Source organism: Ambystoma mexicanum, chromosome 5q, assembly GCF_040938575.1.
Source record: "Ambystoma mexicanum isolate Mex_15411 chromosome 5q, UKY_AmexF1_1, whole genome shotgun sequence".
Taxonomy (NCBI): Eukaryota; Metazoa; Chordata; class Amphibia; order Caudata; family Ambystomatidae; genus Ambystoma; species Ambystoma mexicanum.
This window is the reverse complement of record NC_090933.1, coordinates 46572067-46592799: the sequence shown is the minus strand read 5'-3', so window position 1 is coordinate 46592799 and position 20733 is coordinate 46572067. Positions and strand designations below refer to the sequence as shown.

Genomic DNA, 20733 nt, shown 5'->3' with positions numbered 1-20733 from the left:
TTAAATTAATCCCTAGTGCGCTTCCCATCCTTGATCAGCGACTTTCCCCTCTTAAGGTGTTCGGTTCGCCCAGAGGAGGGAGCTACGGCTGCCAACATTGTGAACCATGCCCTACTTACAACATACCGGACAGGGGCCCCGTTCCCACCCTAGCTCAGCAAGCCTCATAGGTGCAATCACCAAATACCCGTTTAACCGCCTCCCCGAGCCGGCAGCCCTTTCACCTTTAAAATACCCAACTCACTCCCAATTCCATCCGTAAACTGTGTGAGAGTATCCTTACCATCCCGGCCGCACCCTTGCTCGAGCCTTACCCCGCGTGCCTTCGCAGATCCAGCCCCGCAGCAACAGGGGCGCTATATGAGACGTACCTTCCAACAACCAGCATGCCCCGCGAGTTCTGCCGCAGATCTAATATTGTCTGACATCTGACCACATTTCTGGCATTTATTTCTTAATAAGCAAGTTCCTCAAACCGTCGCTAAATCTTACGGAAATGCACCGCAACAAAAAGGTGCTATCTGCAAAGTAGCTTCCAAAACCCAGCATGCCCCACAAGTTCTGCCGCAGATCTTAATATTGTCTCACATCTGAGCCCATTTCTGCCAATTATTCCTTAGTAAGCATGTTCCTTAAACAATCGCTAACTGTTAACGAACTGCTCTGCAACAAAAAGGCGCTATGGTGAAAAGAGTCTTCCCCAAACCCGCCTGCCCTCGTAAGTTCTGCCGCAGATTTTAATATTGTTCAACATCTGACCATGTTTCTGGCAGTTATTTCTTAATAAGCCTGTTCCCCAAACAATCGCTAAAAGTTACCAAAATGCACCGCGACAAACCGGCGCTATATTAAAAGTACCTTCCACAAACCAGCATGCCCCGCAAGTTCTGCCGCAGCTCTTACTATTGTCTAACATCCGCCCACACTCCGGCAATTCTTTCTTACTAAGCATGCACCTCAGCAATCGCTAAATGTTACCGGAATGCAGCCCGAGCCGGACACCCCTGCGCCTTCGCAGACCCAACCCCGTAAACCTGGCGCCCTGTGAATTTTGTACTTCAAAACCCAGCATGCCCTGCATGCTCTGCTGGCACATACTATTATCTGCCATCATACCCCTTTTCTGGCAAGTGTTTCTTAATAGCATGTTCCCCAACGAATCGTCACATGTTACCGCAATGCAGCTTGCGCTGGGCACCTGACCACCCTCTAGAACGACAACCAAAGACGATATTTGATCATTCAATCCTACCACCAGCATGCCGGACGTAACCCGACACCAAGGCATACTTTGTGCCCTACACTTCAACAACCAGAATGCAAAGCAAGCTCTGCTGTAGTTCATACTCTTGAACAACATCCACCCACCTTCTGGCAATTATCTTAGTCCATTAAAGGTACCCGCTACAACTAAACGTCCTTCCCCGCCGTCACCTTAATGTGCCAAGCAAATGCCTTATTTGAGCCTGCATCGTGCCATAATGTATAAACACCTGCTAGCAACTGTCTTCGGCCGACTATCTTCCTTTTGTGACCGACATCACCCTCGTGCATAGAAAACACTCCCAAGCAAATGCATTATTTGTGCCCGCATCGCGCCGTTATACACTGTACTTGTCAGACTATCTTCCTCTCGCCCCTTTTTTCTCCCTTATGGCCCCACATCAACCTTTGTGACGCGCCGCTCCAATGCACAAAAGGAGATTATCTAACTATTCCATTTATGTGCTGCATGCAGGGCTCAAACCCAGGTCCCCGGCGCTGTATTGCAAGCACTTAACCTCTAGGCCACTGCCGTTCACTACCACAAAGCCTGCTATGGTCTCCACTCTGCCTAAATACAATACCAAGGTGACACTTGTAACGCATAAATACCATTTCACCCCGCCTGATGACTGCTCCGTTCTAATGTAGTAGTTTCCTTGAACTTACTTAAACATTTTCAATGCATTCCATTCGAAAATAACAAACCCACGACGGCGTACACCCACATTTGCGTACGCCTCCCATGCTTAGCAGCCAACATTTTCCCCTTAAATCAACTTTGCACAACGGATCGCATGGAAACACGTTTCCGTGACCGTTTCCTAGCTCTCGATGGGACCACGTATGATGAAAGCAAGCCACGCATTCAGGCATCCTTTTACCGGCCTTTATAAAAAATGTCTCACAAAGTGCACCTCGACATATGCCGAATGTACCTCCCAACTCGATGTTGGTGCATTCCAAAACGCCATCCATAGCTTCCGACCTCACCCCCACCCCAGTTCCCTGGAGTGCATAGCAGTAGGTGACTGCAAAAGCGGCCCTCTCTGCCCGCCTCCTTAATTTCCTACGGCCGCCCCCGTGTAATTAATCTGCACGAAACGCAACCCCCTACATGCCCGGCTATTTACCTCTTTCCATGTTAACGCTGCGTAATCTACGATCTCCTTTCTCCTGAACTGACCAACACCTTCTCTGGAACTTCTGGAACTTCCAGTACCGGACCCCTTCCTTCACTGCAACAACACGAACCTCCTCACATGGGCACCGCAGCACGAACAGGAAAGGCAAAACGAAACGAATTCCTCGGTGGCAGGCGGGTGTCCCACTGCCAGGGGTGAATGATTTCTGCAGTGGTGACCCGCCTGCTTTAAAGGGGGTAACTCCCCCCCTTTCCATTGTCCCACTTTCGCGGGCTTTCTCCCCCTTTTGCTGCGCTCTTCTCTTCGCAGGCTTTTTCCTTCGCGGGTTTTTCCTGACTTTGCCGCGCTCTGCCTCCCCTCCTCTGAGGAGGGCGCTTTCGGAGGAGGACACCGCCCGGGTTATCGGGGTGCCTCCTCCATTTTGGGTTTCTTCGTCGACACCTGGCATGTTCAATGCAATAACTTGCCAGCAAAAAATGGCAATTTTTTGGCGACTTCTTTGACAGGTGACAATTTTGCGGGACATTATTACATGGAACCGAAAGAAGGTAACGGATGGTAAAATGCAGCAAGCAGCAAACAGCACCCACACTGACGGTATTACCTACTTTTGCTGAATTTCTTTATGCCTCATTTTTTACCGCAAAATGCAGATGGTAAGTTGGGTTAAGGTATATATAGAAGGGGGATGGTGTAACGAGGTGGTGGGTGTGGGTGGTCCCCCCCGCTTTTTTAAGTACAAAAAGTGGGACATCAGTTTAAAAAAAAATGTTTTTTTAAAAGTCGCCATAAGTGTAGGTCGGTACAAAACAAAAAAGTCATCAAACAATTGTAGAACCACATAGACAATTACCAATAGCCAATACAGAAAACACCTTTTATATAAAGTAAGTAGCCATATCAAAGAACCACATCAAATTATTTTCCAATTATCGACTTGTATGTTCTTTAAGCGTTCTCAATGTGCTGAAATGGCTGCTTGGTATCATAGCACACTACTCACCAGTGGATACGTCAGGTTCCGAGACAGCTTGCCAGACTCCAAGTGATGCATGAGGAGGAAAACTTCAACCTTTGGACTAGAATCATGAACATATCGCATCACTTGAAGTGCATGGTATATATCCTGGTACTGCTCCTTTCGATGCATCATCACCAGAGCATGGGATTCCCGGTGGGGTGGGATTATTCCTACAAAGTGAGAACGAGATATTACTGAGTGGTGCGTGCCAATCAAATCTTTAAACCGATTTAGGCTGAACAAATCCAGGCAAACCAAGAAAATGAAGATCTTTTTGAGGATTAAATATACATGACAAATAAGCGTTTCATTCATTGAAGTTAAAACCGAATGGTTACTACTTCCAACATTATTCACCAAAACAGTCTGTATTGCTTAAAAGAATGGGCAAACTTTTGGCAATGCAGCTATGAGAAATTGTGTATTTCTCCTACTACTGCCTTGTTATACTCTCCCTTTTCCCTGACCAACTACGGTCTAGTTTCGGTAAACAGTCATGAAATCAGATCCGCACCTGGAACGTCAATACAGGCACTCAATCAAAATCAAATCGCCAAATAAAACAAACTCAAACTGTTGTGCTACTAGCTCAGTTCATTGGCTGCTTCACGCCCAATGAAGCCCATGTAGAAAAGAAAAGAAAACACGTAATTACAGCGCAAGAGCAGCTTTCGGATAAATATATGCACTAAAGAGGTGATTTGTTTTTTTTATAAATAATGCAGAAATGTGTGATCTCTAATAAAAAAGACTACTGTGTACATGAAAGGTTGGAAAATAAGTCAGACAACCCCAAAACGTGGAAAATGGGGCCAAATAAAATTAAAACCTGAAGTCAGAAAGGGACATTTGCTATGGATGAACTGGCTCAAGTCCGGGGTGCAGAATTGGTCTAAGGGCTGTCTGAGAGTGGCCAGGTCAGGGTATATAATCAGCGTTTGGTGCTGCAAAATTAAAGAGACGTATGGATCGATTTAGGTCCGGCAAATCGATTCACTCCACATGACAGAGAAGCGCTGCAAAAAGACCACAAGACAATGTGTATAAGTCAAACACAGACGTAGCTAAATAACTGAACTAGAAAACCACACAAGCAGTCCACACCAATTGGCCTTAGTTGCACAAAGATGAACACAGGAACGAACAGCAGAAGGCTTGGTTTCCCTGAACATGTGCTTTACTATCCAATATATGGGATTTTTACATTCCTCTACGCTACTTTTGCGAGGCAAAATAGTTCACAGTGCCATACATTTGCATTTTAAGACCAAAAGGTTACTCTCTAATCTGAAAGTCCTTAAGTATATGATATGATATAAGGCATTTATAACGCGCCTATATACAAGTGTTTCATAGATCGCAGACAATACTTTCACATTTTCACTACTACCAATACTCAGTGGGAAGATTACATGTATGAACTGTACCCAAAACCCTCAGACGCATACAATTGAATGAAATGCGCTAAATAAAACCCAAATCTTCTTACAAATGTTTCAAATGGCCAACACATCTTATACATGTTAAGAAAGTCAGTAAAACATTCATAAGCCATATACACTAAATAACATAATAAGCTAAATAAACTAGGCAAGGAATTGACTAACAGAGCCCCAAAATCAAATTCCCAAACATTAGTTGCCTGGTCCTTTAACAAGCAATCATTACGAAATTAAAGTGAAAATGCTAAGAAATGTGGGTGGCAAACAGATGATTTAAATAATCATTATTATTTACTCTCTAACTTCAGGTGTATGAGGTTCCTTAAGGTACTAATGGGTAAGAGAAAAACTTTATTTTCGAAAAATGTTTCACTCCACATACATTTCTCAGTGGTACGATAACGTATTTTGCTCAGAAAGCTGAACTTATTCAGAGTAGTTCAGGACAAATGTGAAATACATGGTACTTCAGATTGCTGGATTGTCCCTTATTGAGCTCATCTACAACATCCCTAGTGATTAATCAATGTACACCCAGCTCAAGATTATTTCTAGTGAAAAAAAGAAAAGCATCAGATTCCCTCAATGTCATCGGCCGAAGATACATTTTCAAAGATCTTGTGAAACTGCTTATAATCGCAAACCAGCTCCACATCATTACCAATTTCTCCTTATCTGGCATGGTGCCCATTTTAAATCAGCGATGGAAATTCCAACAGAAAAGACTTTCGTTTTGCCCTTCGATTTTAGCTATGATTCAGCCAAATTTAAATCCTTCAACCTGACAGATGGCAGGATTGAGCAGTTGCCACTATTCATGAAGGAAAAAGACAAGCTAGATTGCTTGCAGGTGTGATTTCAGCTAAGCTCTTGGATGGAAACCGGGAAATGTTCTGTTTTTGAAAACTTGCAATAGAGACACACCACAACAATCAGTGCTCTGATCCTCTGCATCCATCAGGGGCATTTGATATCCACAACCACAATATTCTCTAGAGATGATTTACTGGCTATGAGCGAATTTCACATTGGTATATCATGCATGCCTTAAACATGTAGCGTGCAGCAGCCCCAAGGCTCTCTGGTGGTTTATTATATAGATTTGATCCCGCCGGATTAAACTCCTTCATTTGTTTGGAATAGCTTTCTACAAATATGTGGATGACACCTAGCTGATGGTTTTAGTGGCAAATGACGACCACTCACGATTCCGGTGGATTGATGAACATTATTAGTAAAGCAGAAGCAAGCAAATGACCAACAGTAATACAAGACTTTGGCCAAGTGAACCTCCTGTCCCTCCTTGGTCCAGATTTGCTATTCTCACAGGAATACATGATTGTCACTGGAAGGGGGGGGGGGCAAGGTAGGGGGGTGGTCGCAGCCTGGCAAAGTCAGAACTTACAACTTTTTTTTTATATAAAGTATTTTTATTATTATTGTATTATAACAATCACAAAAAACAAAAACAAATCAACATAAGGACCATCATGGTCATTCTTAATCAACAGAAGCAGTACACATATCATCAGTGGTCGAAAGGCTTTCCCAGTACATATATTGGCGTGTAGTACATAGTACCCGGTGCACGCTCACCAGCATGTAGGAGGGAGTCTTAGGTTGCTTCTTCTTCCCTTCTATCCCATATTTTCGAGGCTTTGTTGGGACAGCCCCTTGCTAAGTAGATCCTATGCTCCATCATGGCGCACATGTCCATATCCAATTTCCATTAATCCAGTGTCGGGGAGTCAGGGGCTCCCCATTTCTGCGCTATATTACGCTTAATCAGTCCCGTTGCCGTATGTAGGAGCAATGTCTCCCACTTGTTAGCCTCGATTTCGTTAGGCACCCCCAGGAGTAGGGCCTTTGGGTCCAGCGGTATGGTACGGGCCAGAACTCTGGAGAGTTCCCTACAGCATGCATTCCAAAAGGTTTGTATCCGGGGACATGCCCACATGATGTGAATGAAGGTTCCCTCCTCCTCCCCGCATCGGAGACAATTTGGGTTTGGGGCCCGTTTCCAGCCGTATAGGCGCGTCCTAGGGTAATATACCCGGTGCAGTATTTTCAGCTGCACAAGTCGGAGCCTAGAGGAGATAGCGATTTCTCGGGGATGCATGAGAACTTGTATCCAGTCCTCTGGATCTATTTCCCCCACATCCGCTTCCCATTTTGCCTTCAGCTCGTTCAATTCGGGGGTGGCAAAGGAGGCTATGGCATTGTATAGGATGGAAGTGCATTTGGTGGGAATATACGCTGGCAGGATGTTACGCTCTATAGGGGTGTACTCCGGTACCCTTCTGTCTGCTGTTAAGTGGGTTCTTAAGGCGTGGGCCAGCTGTATGTAATGATACCGTTCCGTGTTTGGGATCTGGAATTGTAATTGCAAATCGTCAAATGAGGTCAGTTTCCCATCTGTGAGCATATCCCCAACTCTCGTGACCCCTGCTCTCACCCATTTGGGCCATGGCTCAAACTTCCAGATTTCAGCTAGGTTATCATTTTGCCAGAGAGGTTGTGCGATAGTAACTTTATTTTCCCACCCAATGAATCAGTGTGCTTGTCTCCAGACCATAATGAGGTGTGTTGTGGGAGTTCTCGGAAGGGGTTGATAAAGGAGGGTCAGTGGGTCTGTGTTCTGTATAGTGGCTATCTCAGCGTGTATATGAGGTAGGTCTCGATTTCCGTGGAGATCATCATTAACCACTGCCAGTGGTGATGCCCAATAGTAAGTTTGGAGACGGGGGACTCCCACTCCTCCCTCCCAGATCGATCTCTGGATTGTGGTTAGCGCTATTCGTGGTTGACCTCCCCCATATGAAGTCTCTGAGAAGTGTCTCCACTTGGTGAAACTCTGAGTCTGGGATTTTGAGTGGGGCATTCTGAAGGATGTAAAGGAATCTGGGAAGGGTCATCATTTTAAAGAGTGCCGCTCTACCCATAAGAGTCAGGGGGAGAAGGTTCCAGTGTTGGACATCAATAATGAAGCGGTCTATGATCGGTCGGAGATTGTGTTCTATGTAACTTGTCAAGTCCCCGGATATCCAGATTCCCAGATATCGGAAGCCCTGTCGTTCCACTCGGCACGGGCACTCTGGGGGGATGGCTTGTTCTCCGCCCTTTACAGGAAAGAAAACTGATTTATCCCAGTTGATTCTGAGTCCGCAAAATGTACCAAAGCGGATGAGCAGCTGTGTTACAATGGGGCAGGACCCTGGCTGGTCTCCAAGGTATATAAGGAGATCGTCTGCGTAGAGAGATGTACGATCATCATAGCCCTCGGGCCATCTAAACCCCGTCCAGGCAGTATTTTGGCAAAGCCAAAGAGCAAGTGGTTCGATTGCAAGGGCAAATAGAAGGGGGGAAAGCGGGCATCCCTGCCGCGTACCCCGGCCCAGAGGGAAGGATCGAGAGGACCATCCGTTTACTTTCACCTCAGCCTGGATGTTAGTATAGAGTAACTATACCCATCCCAGAAAGGCTTCTCCGAATCCCATACGGCGCATGATCTCCCAAAGGCTGTCCCATCGAATTGAATGCCTTTTCGAAATTGATTGCCAGCAGGGCCGAAGGTCCGTCTATAATCGGAGATCTCTCCAGTGCCAGATGGAGACGGCGTAGATTCATCCGGGTCGATTTGCAGGGCATAAATCCACATTGGTCCGGGTGGATGAGGGTGGGTGCGACCAGCTGTAATCGGTTCTCTAGGAGCTTAGCGAGGACCTTGGCCTCCCCGTTAATCAGTGATATAGGTCTGTAGGAAGCACATTTGTGTGGAGGTTTGTCAGGTTTGGGAATGACCACGATGGTCGCCTTCCACAGATCTGGTGGGAGAGTCCCTTGTTCCCGGGCGGCAAGTAACATTCTATGCAGGGGGGCCGACATTTTGTCTGCCCCTAGCTTTTGCCAGGTTTCAACAGGGAATCCATTTGGGCCCGGCGTCTTTCCCGATTGGAGCGGAGATAGCGCCTCTGAAATCTCAGCCTCTGATAAGGCGGAGTCGTGGAGCGTCTGCTACGATGGGGCGGATATTATTGTTTATGCGCAATTGGAGTGGTCGTACCCCCAGGTGTAGCGTTGCGGCCGTGCAGACGGTCAGATGGAGGGCTGTGAGTTCCAAGAGCGTCCTCCACTAGGGCTGGGGGTTTATATGGCGAAAGTACTTTGAGCGCCTGGGGCCCAGCGCCCTTTGCTGGGCCTTCACAATACGCGCGGACCTCCAGCGCCTCTATCAGTCCACACAAACAAGTGGTGGTCCCCCTTTTCCTCTGGTGCGGTACGGCCCTCAGCAGGCACCAGGCTCTGTTAACAAGGTTGATCAGGGGGAGGGGGGGGGGGCCCCACTTACTTCTGGCGCGGTCAAGTTGCTGCTGTCCTCCGCAGTCCGGGGGCGGGGGGTATTCGCGGCGTGGTGTCCCAGAGTTAAGACGGCTCAGGAGGTAGGAGCCACATGCCACTGGGACCACAGGAGGGCTTCGCTATCCTTCCCCCACCTCTCTCGCAGATCGGGTCCGTCCGGGCGTCTTCCAGATGTCAGCAGTCCCCATGCACAGCCTCTCGCCCGCGTTGCGGGGGGTAAGGGGGAGAAGAGAGGATGCTCACAGGTGTCTGCCTCACGTTCTGCTCCGTGCCCCACCGTGTCAGGTCGTCCCGAGCCTCCCAATCAGTCGGAGGAAGTCTGCCCTCAGACACCGGCGGCCATCTTGGTCGTGTAGCTTCGGCGGTGTCGGGCCTCAGCAAATTGTGGATTTGCCCCGTCGGCTGGGTAAATAGGTGCCCCAACCTCCGTCGATCCGAGCCCACAGCTTCACGGGCTCGGTCGCGGTGTTTATACCGCACGAAATCCCCAGGAATCAGGATGAAAATGCAGGATTGTTTCGGCGCTTACGGGAGCTCACTCGGCTCACGTCCGCATCGTTCGCGCGTTGGCCAACTCCCCACACCTTACAACTTTAATTGCTGTTCAGACAAGCGCTCATTGTACATTCTTTCGATGCCAGCTGCACTTGGTAGCACTGGTTAGTCTCATCAGTAAAAGCAGTACAGTGCAAGGCATTTCTTCAAGGTGAATACACTCCCTAACACTTCACAATCGCCTCAAAGCAGGCGAGAGGTCTAGTAATATGACAGCATTCGCCAGCTAAAGCCGCCTTTAAAAATTCAGTCTTGCTGCACTCATGGTTCTCCCGCTCTTGCATAGTCAGACTAACTCTCAGCACCCATCCACTACATGCACCTCTGCCTTTTCTCCTGCTCTGCATACTCTCCAGACTACCTCTCTGCACCCATCCACAGGCCTGTTCGACATGGGTGACTAGCATGGACTTGTTCATCCCCTACCTATCTCCGTATTGGCTAAAATGCACACATGCATTCTATAACTGACAAATTTCCCATACCTGGACTTGTGCGCAAGTTGGGAATATACCAATGGTGAAAGGCACTATACAAGTGACAGTAAAAGGCATGAGTAGGGAACACGCTTAGCTATGCCAAAAACAGATGTGTCAGAAGTATGAACAGTGAAGACGAGCATTCTTAAGTGGTGTGTGAACACTGTTCTAAGAGTGACATGTGCAGTGCAGTGTACCAGTCTCTGCTTTATAAAATAAACTTCACGTAACCAAAGTTAAAGACAACAATTAATGGAGTACAACAGCAATAGCCAACAATAGTAATAACAATTGGACATTTTTATATAGCGTTTCACAACTGGTTCCTTGCGCTTCTATACCCTGCAATAAGGAACAAGTTACTTACCTGTAACTACTGTTCTCCAGCAAGGATTCACACGCTCATTAATATTCCCTGTCATGCTGGGAATCCTTCGGTAAAATAAAAAAAACATTTCACTTTCAATTACAAACTGTATTTCTCCTTTAAACCAGTCATTGTCCTCTGGGTCATACTGCCCCCATCCAATGACAGCCCTCGCCCTAAGCCCCTTCTCTTGCAGCAATTTTCAGATTTGGTAAGCACGTAAAGTGGAAGTATGACCAAGAAGAGCCTCAGAGGGGATAGAGAGAGGGTTCGCATGTGTATCCATATCTGACCCATGCTGGAGAACAATAGTTACAGGTAAGTAACTTGTTACGTCTCCAGCATGGTGTCTGGCATGGACTCACACGCTCATGAATAACAAATACATAGCAGTACAACATTACACAACCATGGGAGGTGGCAAGGCTCAACAGGAGCAATTAACTCTTACCTCCGGAACAGACTCACCTCACAGGTTGCGTAGCACTGCTTGGTCAACTCTGGACACTTCCCCGGAATCCCCGTCGACGCAGCAGAACCTCGTGAAGGGGTGTGTGGATCTCCACGTAGCAGCCCTGCAGATATCCAGCAGGGGAACACTACACAGTAACACAGTCGTTTCAGCAATCGCTCTGGTGAAGTGGGCTTTCGGACGGCCGGGCACCGGTCGGTTCGCCAACCAATAACAATGCATGATGCAGCCGCAGAGCTACCTTGAAATGGAAGCCTTAGACAAGGCATTCCCATGGTTCACAGGACCAAAGTTCACGAACATCTGTGAAGTCTTCCGAAAATCTTTCATGCGCATCACGTAGAACCAGCGAGTGCAAGGCCCTTTCAGCCAGTGACAAAGGTTTTGATAAAAAAACAGCTAACACCAAAGGTTTGTTGAGGTGGAATTCCACGGAACAATCGGCATGAAAGAGCGGTGCGTCCGCAGCATCACACTAGATTCATGAAAGTCAGGTATGGTTGCTTGCAGGATAGGGCATGGATCTCACCCACCCTCCTGGCAGAGGTGATGGCCACATGGAAAGCTGTTTTCCACAAGAGGAACTTGAGGAGCCTGATGCATCAGCTCGTAGGGGGGCCCACACCGGTCAGGAGCCTTCACCGGCCGAAATATCGAAAAAGTCCTTTGAGGAACTCCTTGATGAGTCGATGAGACCACAGTGAAGATCTTGCCAGAGACCTGGTGTAGCAGGAGATAGCCGCCAGATGCACCTTGATAGAAGCGTGTGCCAGGCCGGCCAAGGAGAGCAAGTATGGAAGAATTTGCAGGGCCGTGAGCGTCAGTGGGGTAATCCTCTGCGACCGGCACCACATAGCGAAATGCTTCCACTTTTGACCGTAGCACTACAAAGTCGATAATGCCCTGGCCTTGGCGAGGACCTCATGGCAGTCCACAGGCAACTCGTATCCTCCAAATTCTAGGGCTCCAGGAGCCAAGCCTTCGGGTTCAGCGACCCTGGCCGTGATGCAGGATTGTGCCTCCTTCTCTGGTGAGAAGATCCAGAACTACCAGCAGCTTGATAGGGGTGACGTCGACAAACTGAGAAGGTCCGAATACCAAATCTGGCACGGCCGGTGCGATGAGTATCACCCTGCATTGGCACGGTCAGTGTGTTGATGACTCGTAGCAGAAGAGGCCACGGAGGAAACGCGTACAGGAGCAGGCCTTCCTACGGGAAGGAGAACGCGCCCCCCATGCTCCTTGGTTGGTGGAATCTGCTGGCAAACTTCTGGCATTTGCAGTTTTCTGACATCGCAAACAGATCGATCTGGGTCCTGCCCCACTTGACGAAGATGCGGTCCACCTGGTACTGCCAAAGTTTCCACTCATGACAGGAGCATAACTCCCTGCTGAGGGAGTCTGCAATGGTGTTCTTGACTCCGACTATGAAGAGGAACAAGGAGCATCTCTTGTCCGACAGCCCAGCACCACAAGTACTGCGCTCCCTTGGAGAGCGATGGGGATCGAGTTACCCCCCCGTTTCCTGATGTAGAACATTGTGGTGGTGTTGTCCATGGAGATCCTCACCACTTTGCCCGTCAGAGACGAAAGGAACAACTTAAGGGCCAAGAACAGTGCCCGTAGCACGAGGAAGCCGATATGGAAATCCTTCTCCTCCGGCAGCCACAGGCCTCTGCCGTTCAGACGTCCGGTGTGGGCTCCCCTGCCTTCCAGGGAAGCGTCCGTGGTGACGATCTCCTGGTATGGAGGGTTTTAAAACCCTGTGTCCCGGACAATGTTGGAGCAGATGCCCACCACCTTGTCACCCAACGGAACTCATCGAGCGGGATCTTGACTGCAACGCTTCCGGATACCTGTATCCAGTGAGCGTCCAGGAACTCCTTAAGAGGTTAAATCTGGGACCTTCCGAGCCAGATGAGGTAGATGCAGGGCAACATCGTGCTGAGCAGCGACTTGCTGGTTCGCACCGTGGCAGTCTTCATGGACAACAACCGCTGCACCTTCCCATGAATGGCTGCTACCCTCTCCTCCGAGGGGGACGCCAGGCAGGACACTGTATTGAGTCTGGCTCCTAGGAACAGCGCTTTCTGTGATGGTGTTAAGCAGGACTTTGGAAAGTTGATGGAGGATCCCAGATCCATCATCAGCTGGACGGTCGCCTCTGTGTGCCTGACAGCCAACTCTCGTGAGCGGGACCGAATGAGCCAGTCATCGAGGTACGGGTATACGTGAATACCCTGCAGATGCAGATGGGACGCCACTGGTGACAGGCACTTCGTGAACACTTTGGGGGCCGACATCAAGACGAAGGGTAGGGCCTTGAACTGGTAGTGGTGTCCCTGCACTACGAAGCATAGAAACCTTCAGTGTTTCCTGTGAATGGGGACGTGGAAGTAGGCTTCCTCCAGGTCCAGCAATGGCAAGAAGTCTCCTTTTTCCAGTTGGCCGAGCCCGTATTGATGTTAAGATGGATTTCTGAAATCTGACCTGGTGAGCAGAGGTTCAGAAGGCCAGCGTAGTTTCATGGAACAGGGTAACCTTCTGGATAAGCCATACCAAGCAAGGTAGAATTGGCAGCGGTCAAGACTGGGTCTCAGAAGGGGTGAGGGTGATCGAAAGCCCACAATGAGCACACGCAGAAAATGACACTACAAATTACTGTCAGTCAGGTGTATATATCAAAAATACATATACATGTATTAAAGGCCTTTTAAATCATACACAAAGCAAATCTCATCAGTAATAACTAAACCAACACAACACTACTATTAAACATGTATACAGTCACCAATGGCCTAAAGAAATAGTCTGCAGTAAGGGTCCACAACCTGTAATATCGTTTAGGCAGTCCTTCAGTATTCAAACCCTAACTAAGAGGCAGTCCAATCCCGAAAATGTGTGGAGCCTTGTGCTCAAAAGTACTTTCGGTTCTGGTGCACGCGATCGTGCGGTTGAGCCAAAACCAGGTCTCTTGCAGGGGCTGTAGCGACACGGAGGCAGTGAAGAATAAGTTCCCACTATTCAAGGAGGGTCTCCCCAAAAGGGCAGAACAGGATCCAAGACTTGGGAATAGCTCTGTAGCACAGGCTACCTCGATAAAGAAGAATGGCCCTCAGAGGAAACTCATGTGTAAAAATGGATCGAGGTGCCAGGGGCCACCGTTAAGGGTTGCAAGTACTCACCGTCCCTCGGCGCACTCCGGACCAAACTTCGGCAGTCAAGTCCACTTCGGTCACAGGTTCAAATCCTGCAGTTGCACGGCTCTGCAGCTTTCAGGGGCTATGTTCCAGGAATGATTCTGTGAAGATTTCTCCTCTCCTGGTGAAGGGATCAGGCCAATTCCATGACAGCCAGTCTGAGGGCACAGTGGGGCATAGGAGCAAGGCACCCACGAAGTTTGTCACCACAACTGGGTGACACAGTGACCGCGTATGCTCGGGTTCAGGTGTACGCTTCTAATTCCAGACCTAGGAATGCTAGGTGTACGAAGCTCGGCGGAAGAGTGCCTTATACCCAGAGCTTAAAGTCTCCAAATGCTCAACTGTCAACTGGAGACGGCGGCAGTTGCAGGGTAAAGGTCCCATCCAAGCTGGTCAGTTCACTGGGTGGTCCAGATACTCGCTTACAGGTTAAGTTGGAGGTACCAAGAATAGTTAGTCCCACTATTCTAATGGGTTGAAGCAATTTTGCAGACCGTCTAGGTTCAATCAGGGCGCCAAACCTTTCAGCGGTTCATCGGATCTGCTTCTTGGTTTCAGGATACTTGGCTCCTTTCCTATGTTCGGTGTGAACTCAAGAGATCGACCTGTAATGGGTGTAAGATGCCTTCTCTTATCCAGAATCTCCTTCGTGACAAAAGAAAGAGGACCCAATGAGAGATCTGCTCACATACAACCATCCCAGATGTGAACCAATCACGGACCACGGGGGTCCCAGTCATTCTCAGCACACCAGACATCCTGGCACCCAGGATGGGTATTGGAACTAGACAGTCCAGCCCACATCCTGGAGGCACACACAAAGTATGCAGAAGCCAGCTGAAGCTTCGGTTTGCGCAGAGGTCTGCATGAACAAATAAGGAATTTCCCGGGTCTGCCCGACCTGGGGAAGCAAAGGGACAAGATGGCCAACTGACAGAACAAAGGGCCTGGCCATTCTAGGCACTGGCCACTGTCCTGGGCTAAAAGCGGTATGAACCATAGAAAAGGGTTAAAAATACATGAAAAGTAACAGCTGCCACCAGCTCTGTCCACGGCACATTTGTACATTCAATGAAAAATCCTTTGAGGGTATCTACGGCCTTTAAAATTAAAAGGGGACCCTAGTGCATTGTACTGTAAGGTACTTTGTGCACTGATAAAATGTTTCTAAAGAATAGCAAAAAAGAAGAAAAACTAAGGGAAACAGTCTCCCATTACTGACTGTTTTAAGGGCATGTCAGTTTCCCCATAACAAAATTAGCAAAAGTCCAGTGGAGTACAGCGCAAGGCTGGGCACCAGTGGAAAAAGTCAGACTAGGATGGTCAGACAACAGCAAAAAGTTGGGGGGTTCACAACTGGAGGGAACATTTCACATAAATGGAAATCTTTCCTAACATGTGACCATCCTGAATTTTTGGGACTTGAGGTATTTGTTCAGACGTCGCAGGTCTAGAATGGGCCTCCAACCCACAGTTTTCTTTCTGACCAAAAAGTATCTAGAATAGACCCGGAGCCCCTGAGTCGCTGGGGAACTAGCTCTATCGCCCCTTTTTGCAGCATGGCCCATACCTCCTCCAAGAGCTGAGGGATGTGCTGCTCCTGACGGGGCACCGGAGGGATCTGTGGACACCTGCGCTGAAAACTCAGGGTATGACCTTGGGCAAGAGCATCCAGCACCCATCTGTCGGTGGTGATCTTTTTCCACTCGGGGTGCACGGGTGTGGGCCTAACCTCCAGCAGCGTCCTGTCCTGTGGGCGATGCTGTCCTCCGCCACCACAGGGTTGGGAACGGCCTCTGTAAGCTTCAATAGTCATGGATCTGGAAGGCTGATGGTACAATGAGGAGAAACCTTTGGAAGACCTGCTTGACTTTCCTGTGGACAAGCGAAAAGAAGAGCGGTGCTACTGGAGGGTGCCCATGGAGCATTACAAGGTATTTATATAGTGCACTATAGACGCTCAGGCATGAAGGCGCGGACAAGAAAAAAAGAGTGGAGACAAAAAGACCCCTAATGCTCTAGAAGTATCAGGAATTAATGGATACATTTAACAAGGCAACCAAGATTACGCAGATAGTCTGGAAGATTGTTCCATAGACTTGGTACCTTAAATGCAAAGGCCCCCACTCTCACGGCCCAGTTCTGGACCACCTGTAATCTCTGTATGATCCCCTTACTAGATCCAAACAAAAGACTGCAACAATAGTCCAGCTTGGCCCCTATTATTGCCCTAGCAATAGTTTCGTCACTTTTTTGGGAGATAAGAGGCCTCAAACGTGACAACAGTTTTACATAGTATACTGCTGAGGTTACCACAGAGGATACATGTGCTTTCATGTTAAGAGATTGATCCAGTGTAACACCCAGTATCTTGGTTTTGGGGAAAGGGTTAATGATGTCATCCCCTAACTTAAAGGCAGTGTAGGATGATTTTAACATTTTAACTGCGTGTGTACTCCGTACAATCATTAATTCCGTTTTACTCCTGTTGAGGGCAAGCTAGTTGTCTAACATCCACCTCTCGATTAGGCTGAAAACTCCATTTACTTCAGCCTCATCCTGTCAATGATTGCCTGTCAATGGAACTATGCATTGAGTGTCGTCAGCATGGTTTGAGAAGACAACCCCCTCCTGTTCTAACATGAAAAAGAAGGGAGCCATAAAAAGATTGTAGATGCATGACGATGTACTATTCCCCTGTGGAACTCCATAGAGTACCGCAATAGGATCTGCTTCTGCCGTGTCCGAGCACACACTACTCAGCCGATGTTCAAGACCGTCTCTGTCTCCACCTTGATGGCATGTAGGGACTTGTTGACTACCTTCCCAAAAAAGTTCTCTGTCGAAAGGCATGTCCAGTACCTTCGTTTGGACCTCCTGGCAGACATTCGTGGCCTTCATCCAGCCTTGGCGATGAAGGCAGACACAGTTCCCCATCTGCCAGAACCCTGTGTCGGCAACGTCCCACACCACTGTGATAGCGTGTTCCAACCCTACCACCCCTTCCTGGACGAGAGCAATTGCCTCCATCTTCTTGTCGTCGGGGAGGAACTCAAGGTCGGATCCAGCTTGTATCACAGCTCCCTGTCGTACCTGGCTAGGATCTCCAGTGCGTTGGACGCCTTGATGGTGGACGCCGCGGTGTGAATAACCTACCTTCCCATGGGGTCCATCTTTTTCCCCCTCGCTGTCCGGAGGGACTGAAGACAATGAGGACGGGTTAGCCGACTATTTCCTCAAAGCCACCAAATCCAGCAATGGTTGCAACCTCAGGCACTTGGGTGCAGATAACAAAAACCGGTACTTCTTCTCCAGCATATCACATTTGGCCGGAGCCATGCAAGGGTTCTTCAAGAGGGCCAGGCCCTCCTCCCACACATGGTCCAGAAGGGGCACTGGCATGATTGTCTTCCTCAAAGCTGTAAGAAGATTCAATCCAGCACTACAGCCAAGTCAATGCCTGGGATACTGAATGAGAAACCCTTATTGATATATCTTTATGTCCAGGTTCATATTCTGGATGACAACCCCTGTATAACACCCCTCTCTTAGAATCCCCCTGACCCCACTGAGCCAAGAAGTAGATCTGTTTTGCAAGGTTTATTTGAAAAAAAATTAAACAGTATATATATATCACACTTTTATAATGAATTAATAATTGAATATCACAATTAATCTGAGCAGTAATCAATAATGGATACTCTGGCACTAGCACACTTCTTTATAATCAATGATGAGTGGGTATAGGATGGATAAGATAGCAACAATACTTTTATGGTTTCAAATAGATGCAATGTGGAATGAAAATGCAGTACAGAAAATAACTTGATAGAATTTCAGCAAAAGACAATGTAATCACTTTCTTGGACAATGCACCCCCCCCCCTTTATGCAATGTAAGGAGATGAAGATGAGAGCACACAGTTCTTAGGAATGCAATCAAATAGGATTCAGTTCAATTCCCCCCCAGCAGCTTATACAACAGATAGGAGTTTTGAAACACAGGCAAAATGCTTTGAATGTGATGACAATGAAGTGAGAAATATGCTGAAAATGCTTTTAATTCCCTTCAGGAGGTTCAGTGTGAGTGGTATCTAGTTAATATTAGTTCAGGCTCACTCTAGCAATGATTCAGAGATGGTTCTTAGGAGGCAAACGAAATTTTAGCAGTTCAGGCAAAAGCTGCTGATTTTTACAAGTAAAGAAATCGGGCCAAATCGCAAATCGCAGCAAAATTCGCGAGTGTGTGAATCGTGATTGCGGAAAAAGTATAAGGAAGTCAGTTCTATGCTTGTTGGAAAGCTTAGATTCTAAGCTTTCAGGGGAAAGTTGAACCAAGTTTCTAGCCCTAACGGGTCCAAAGATATGAATGATTTTGTAAAGGTTGTTTTTCGAATTTAAAGTAACTCAAATTGACAGGTGACAGCTTTTAAAAATGACAAGTGACAGCTATGCGGCTGCAGAATTGACAAGTGACAGTTAGGAGGCAGTTCTACTTAGATTAAATAGATTGAATTATATCACTGGAAACTAAGAGATTTGGTTTCACACCGTCCTAGCTGTACTCACAATGTATTTGGAAGGTCTAGGTCTCAAGGATCTATGGCTTCGGTTCTGGTTTCGCCCCGGACGGTCTCTGTGCACAGCGTCTGGTCTCTGCTCTGCTGGTCTGACACTGCTCCTGGCCCGGCTCCTGGATCTCTGGGTACCGCGTCTGTGCACAGCTCCTGGATCTTTCTGCACAGCTTTCTCTGGACACAGCGCTGATCTGCACGGCTCCTGGATGCTGCTACCGCTGTTAGGTTTGCTGGATGCTGAGGCCTGCTGAGAAGAGTTCTCAGTTTGTGGGTTTAGGCCCTTGCTTTGAGTTCTGAATCAAGTTCTTTGGAGTTTTAAAGTCTAAGTGTTGGATCTGGTATCTTCTGGATGTTGTGTGGTCCGGCAGAGCGCGTTGCAGCAACTGGATTTGAATGTCCTCTCTAGCTTCCAGTGGCTCTTTTTATGTCTTTTGAAAGTGGGTGTGTGTGTGCAGCATCACTAGCCAGCCCCTCTCTCAACTGCCCATTGGTCAAGTTTTCCGCACTGCTTTGATTGGGGAAGGAAATGTGTGTCATGGTGATGCTGTTTTATGGTCTGCAGAAAGGATACTCCCCTGTCAAATTGCACACAAATCTATATTTGATCAAAATACACATTTCTCAAATACATAGTGGTTTGTCATTGCATGTACATATTACCTATCACATGAGGTAGTCTCTGTCCCAAATCTGCTCTTCCTGAGGGCTTGCATTCAAAAATGGCAACTTATTTTCAATTTTAGTGGGTTATGCAACCTTGGTTCTTCATTAAAAGTTATACACAGGCTGTCCATACCTACTCCAGTAAATTCCCATATCTCTAGCTTAAACACAGAGTATGTGGTGTCAATAAATAGCGGGGTTTTGCCCCAGAACATCACATGGGCTTGAATCGAAGGTACATTTTTTAAATTAAGGCTCTCAAAGTTATACATTCCTGTCATTTGATTACAAAGAGTTATCAGTATTTTTATAAACTGTATTTTTACTGCAATTCAGCTCTCAGAGCGTTAGTCTCCTCCTCCTAGAACTTGGGTGGGTCAGAAACCATGCCTCTGCTGGCAGGCAGGCCTTTGTTGACAGGAAACAGTCAAAATCAACATATTCTATTCAAGTGCAAGAGCCTATTGTGTGGTCTCTGGGAGGCTGAGGTCAGCAGACCAGGGGGTCACTTTGCATTTGGTTATTATGACCATGTGATATCCTGGGCTGTGGTGTGAATCTCTTGGGGTGAGAGGGTTTCCTAGGCTTCTGGCCTCTGGGAACAGCAGGTGGCTAATTTTTGATTAAAATGCAGCCTTTGAAGTCAGCTGAGTCAAATTCCTTTGTCAGCAACTGCACTCAGTTCTCCTGTCAGAGTTTAGACCGCTAACGCCGCCTTGGGGATTTTGTTGGTACTGCATCCATTTTTGGGATCTTTCTTGGATTAATGCATTCCAAACAGGAATGGTTCTTACATGGTAGTAAATAATCCTTGCTTAACATTGTTTTGATGGGGCTCCTTACAGTAAAATGGTTATGTGGAACCCCACAAAACGGTTAAATCTTTAAAGTGGTCCGATGAGCCACGATTTCAGCAACTTTTTAACATCAGTAACAGTGGATTTTTTTAACAAAGATCTTTCTTTACACTGGTGGGTGGCAAGTTAGGTAACCATTTTGGTGTGCGCACAAACTGCGTGGTTCTCCTGGATTCTGGCGCACATGTGGGCTTTTTGGCCATCTTGGATTTTCTAAGCCCACAGCACCAAATGTTGCAGCATGATAGCTCAAACGTGGGTCAGGACACCCAACACAGCGTTGCGCCTCTGGTACAAGAAACCCTCCTTCCTGATTTCTTTGGGCACAAGA

General features: G+C 47.6%; 1 protein-coding gene across 2 annotated transcripts in view; it reads right to left on the bottom strand.

Moving 5' to 3' along the window:
• TBC1D7 (TBC1 domain family member 7) overlaps positions 1–20733 on the bottom strand; it is a 474622-nt gene that overhangs the window by 260817 nt on the left and 193072 nt on the right. For both annotated transcript variants that reach the window (XM_069620493.1, XM_069620492.1), the window contains exon 4: positions 3412–3599. In XM_069620493.1, coding sequence (XP_069476594.1) covers positions 3412–3599 — 188 coding nt within the window. The remainder of the gene's footprint in view (positions 1–3411; positions 3600–20733) is intronic.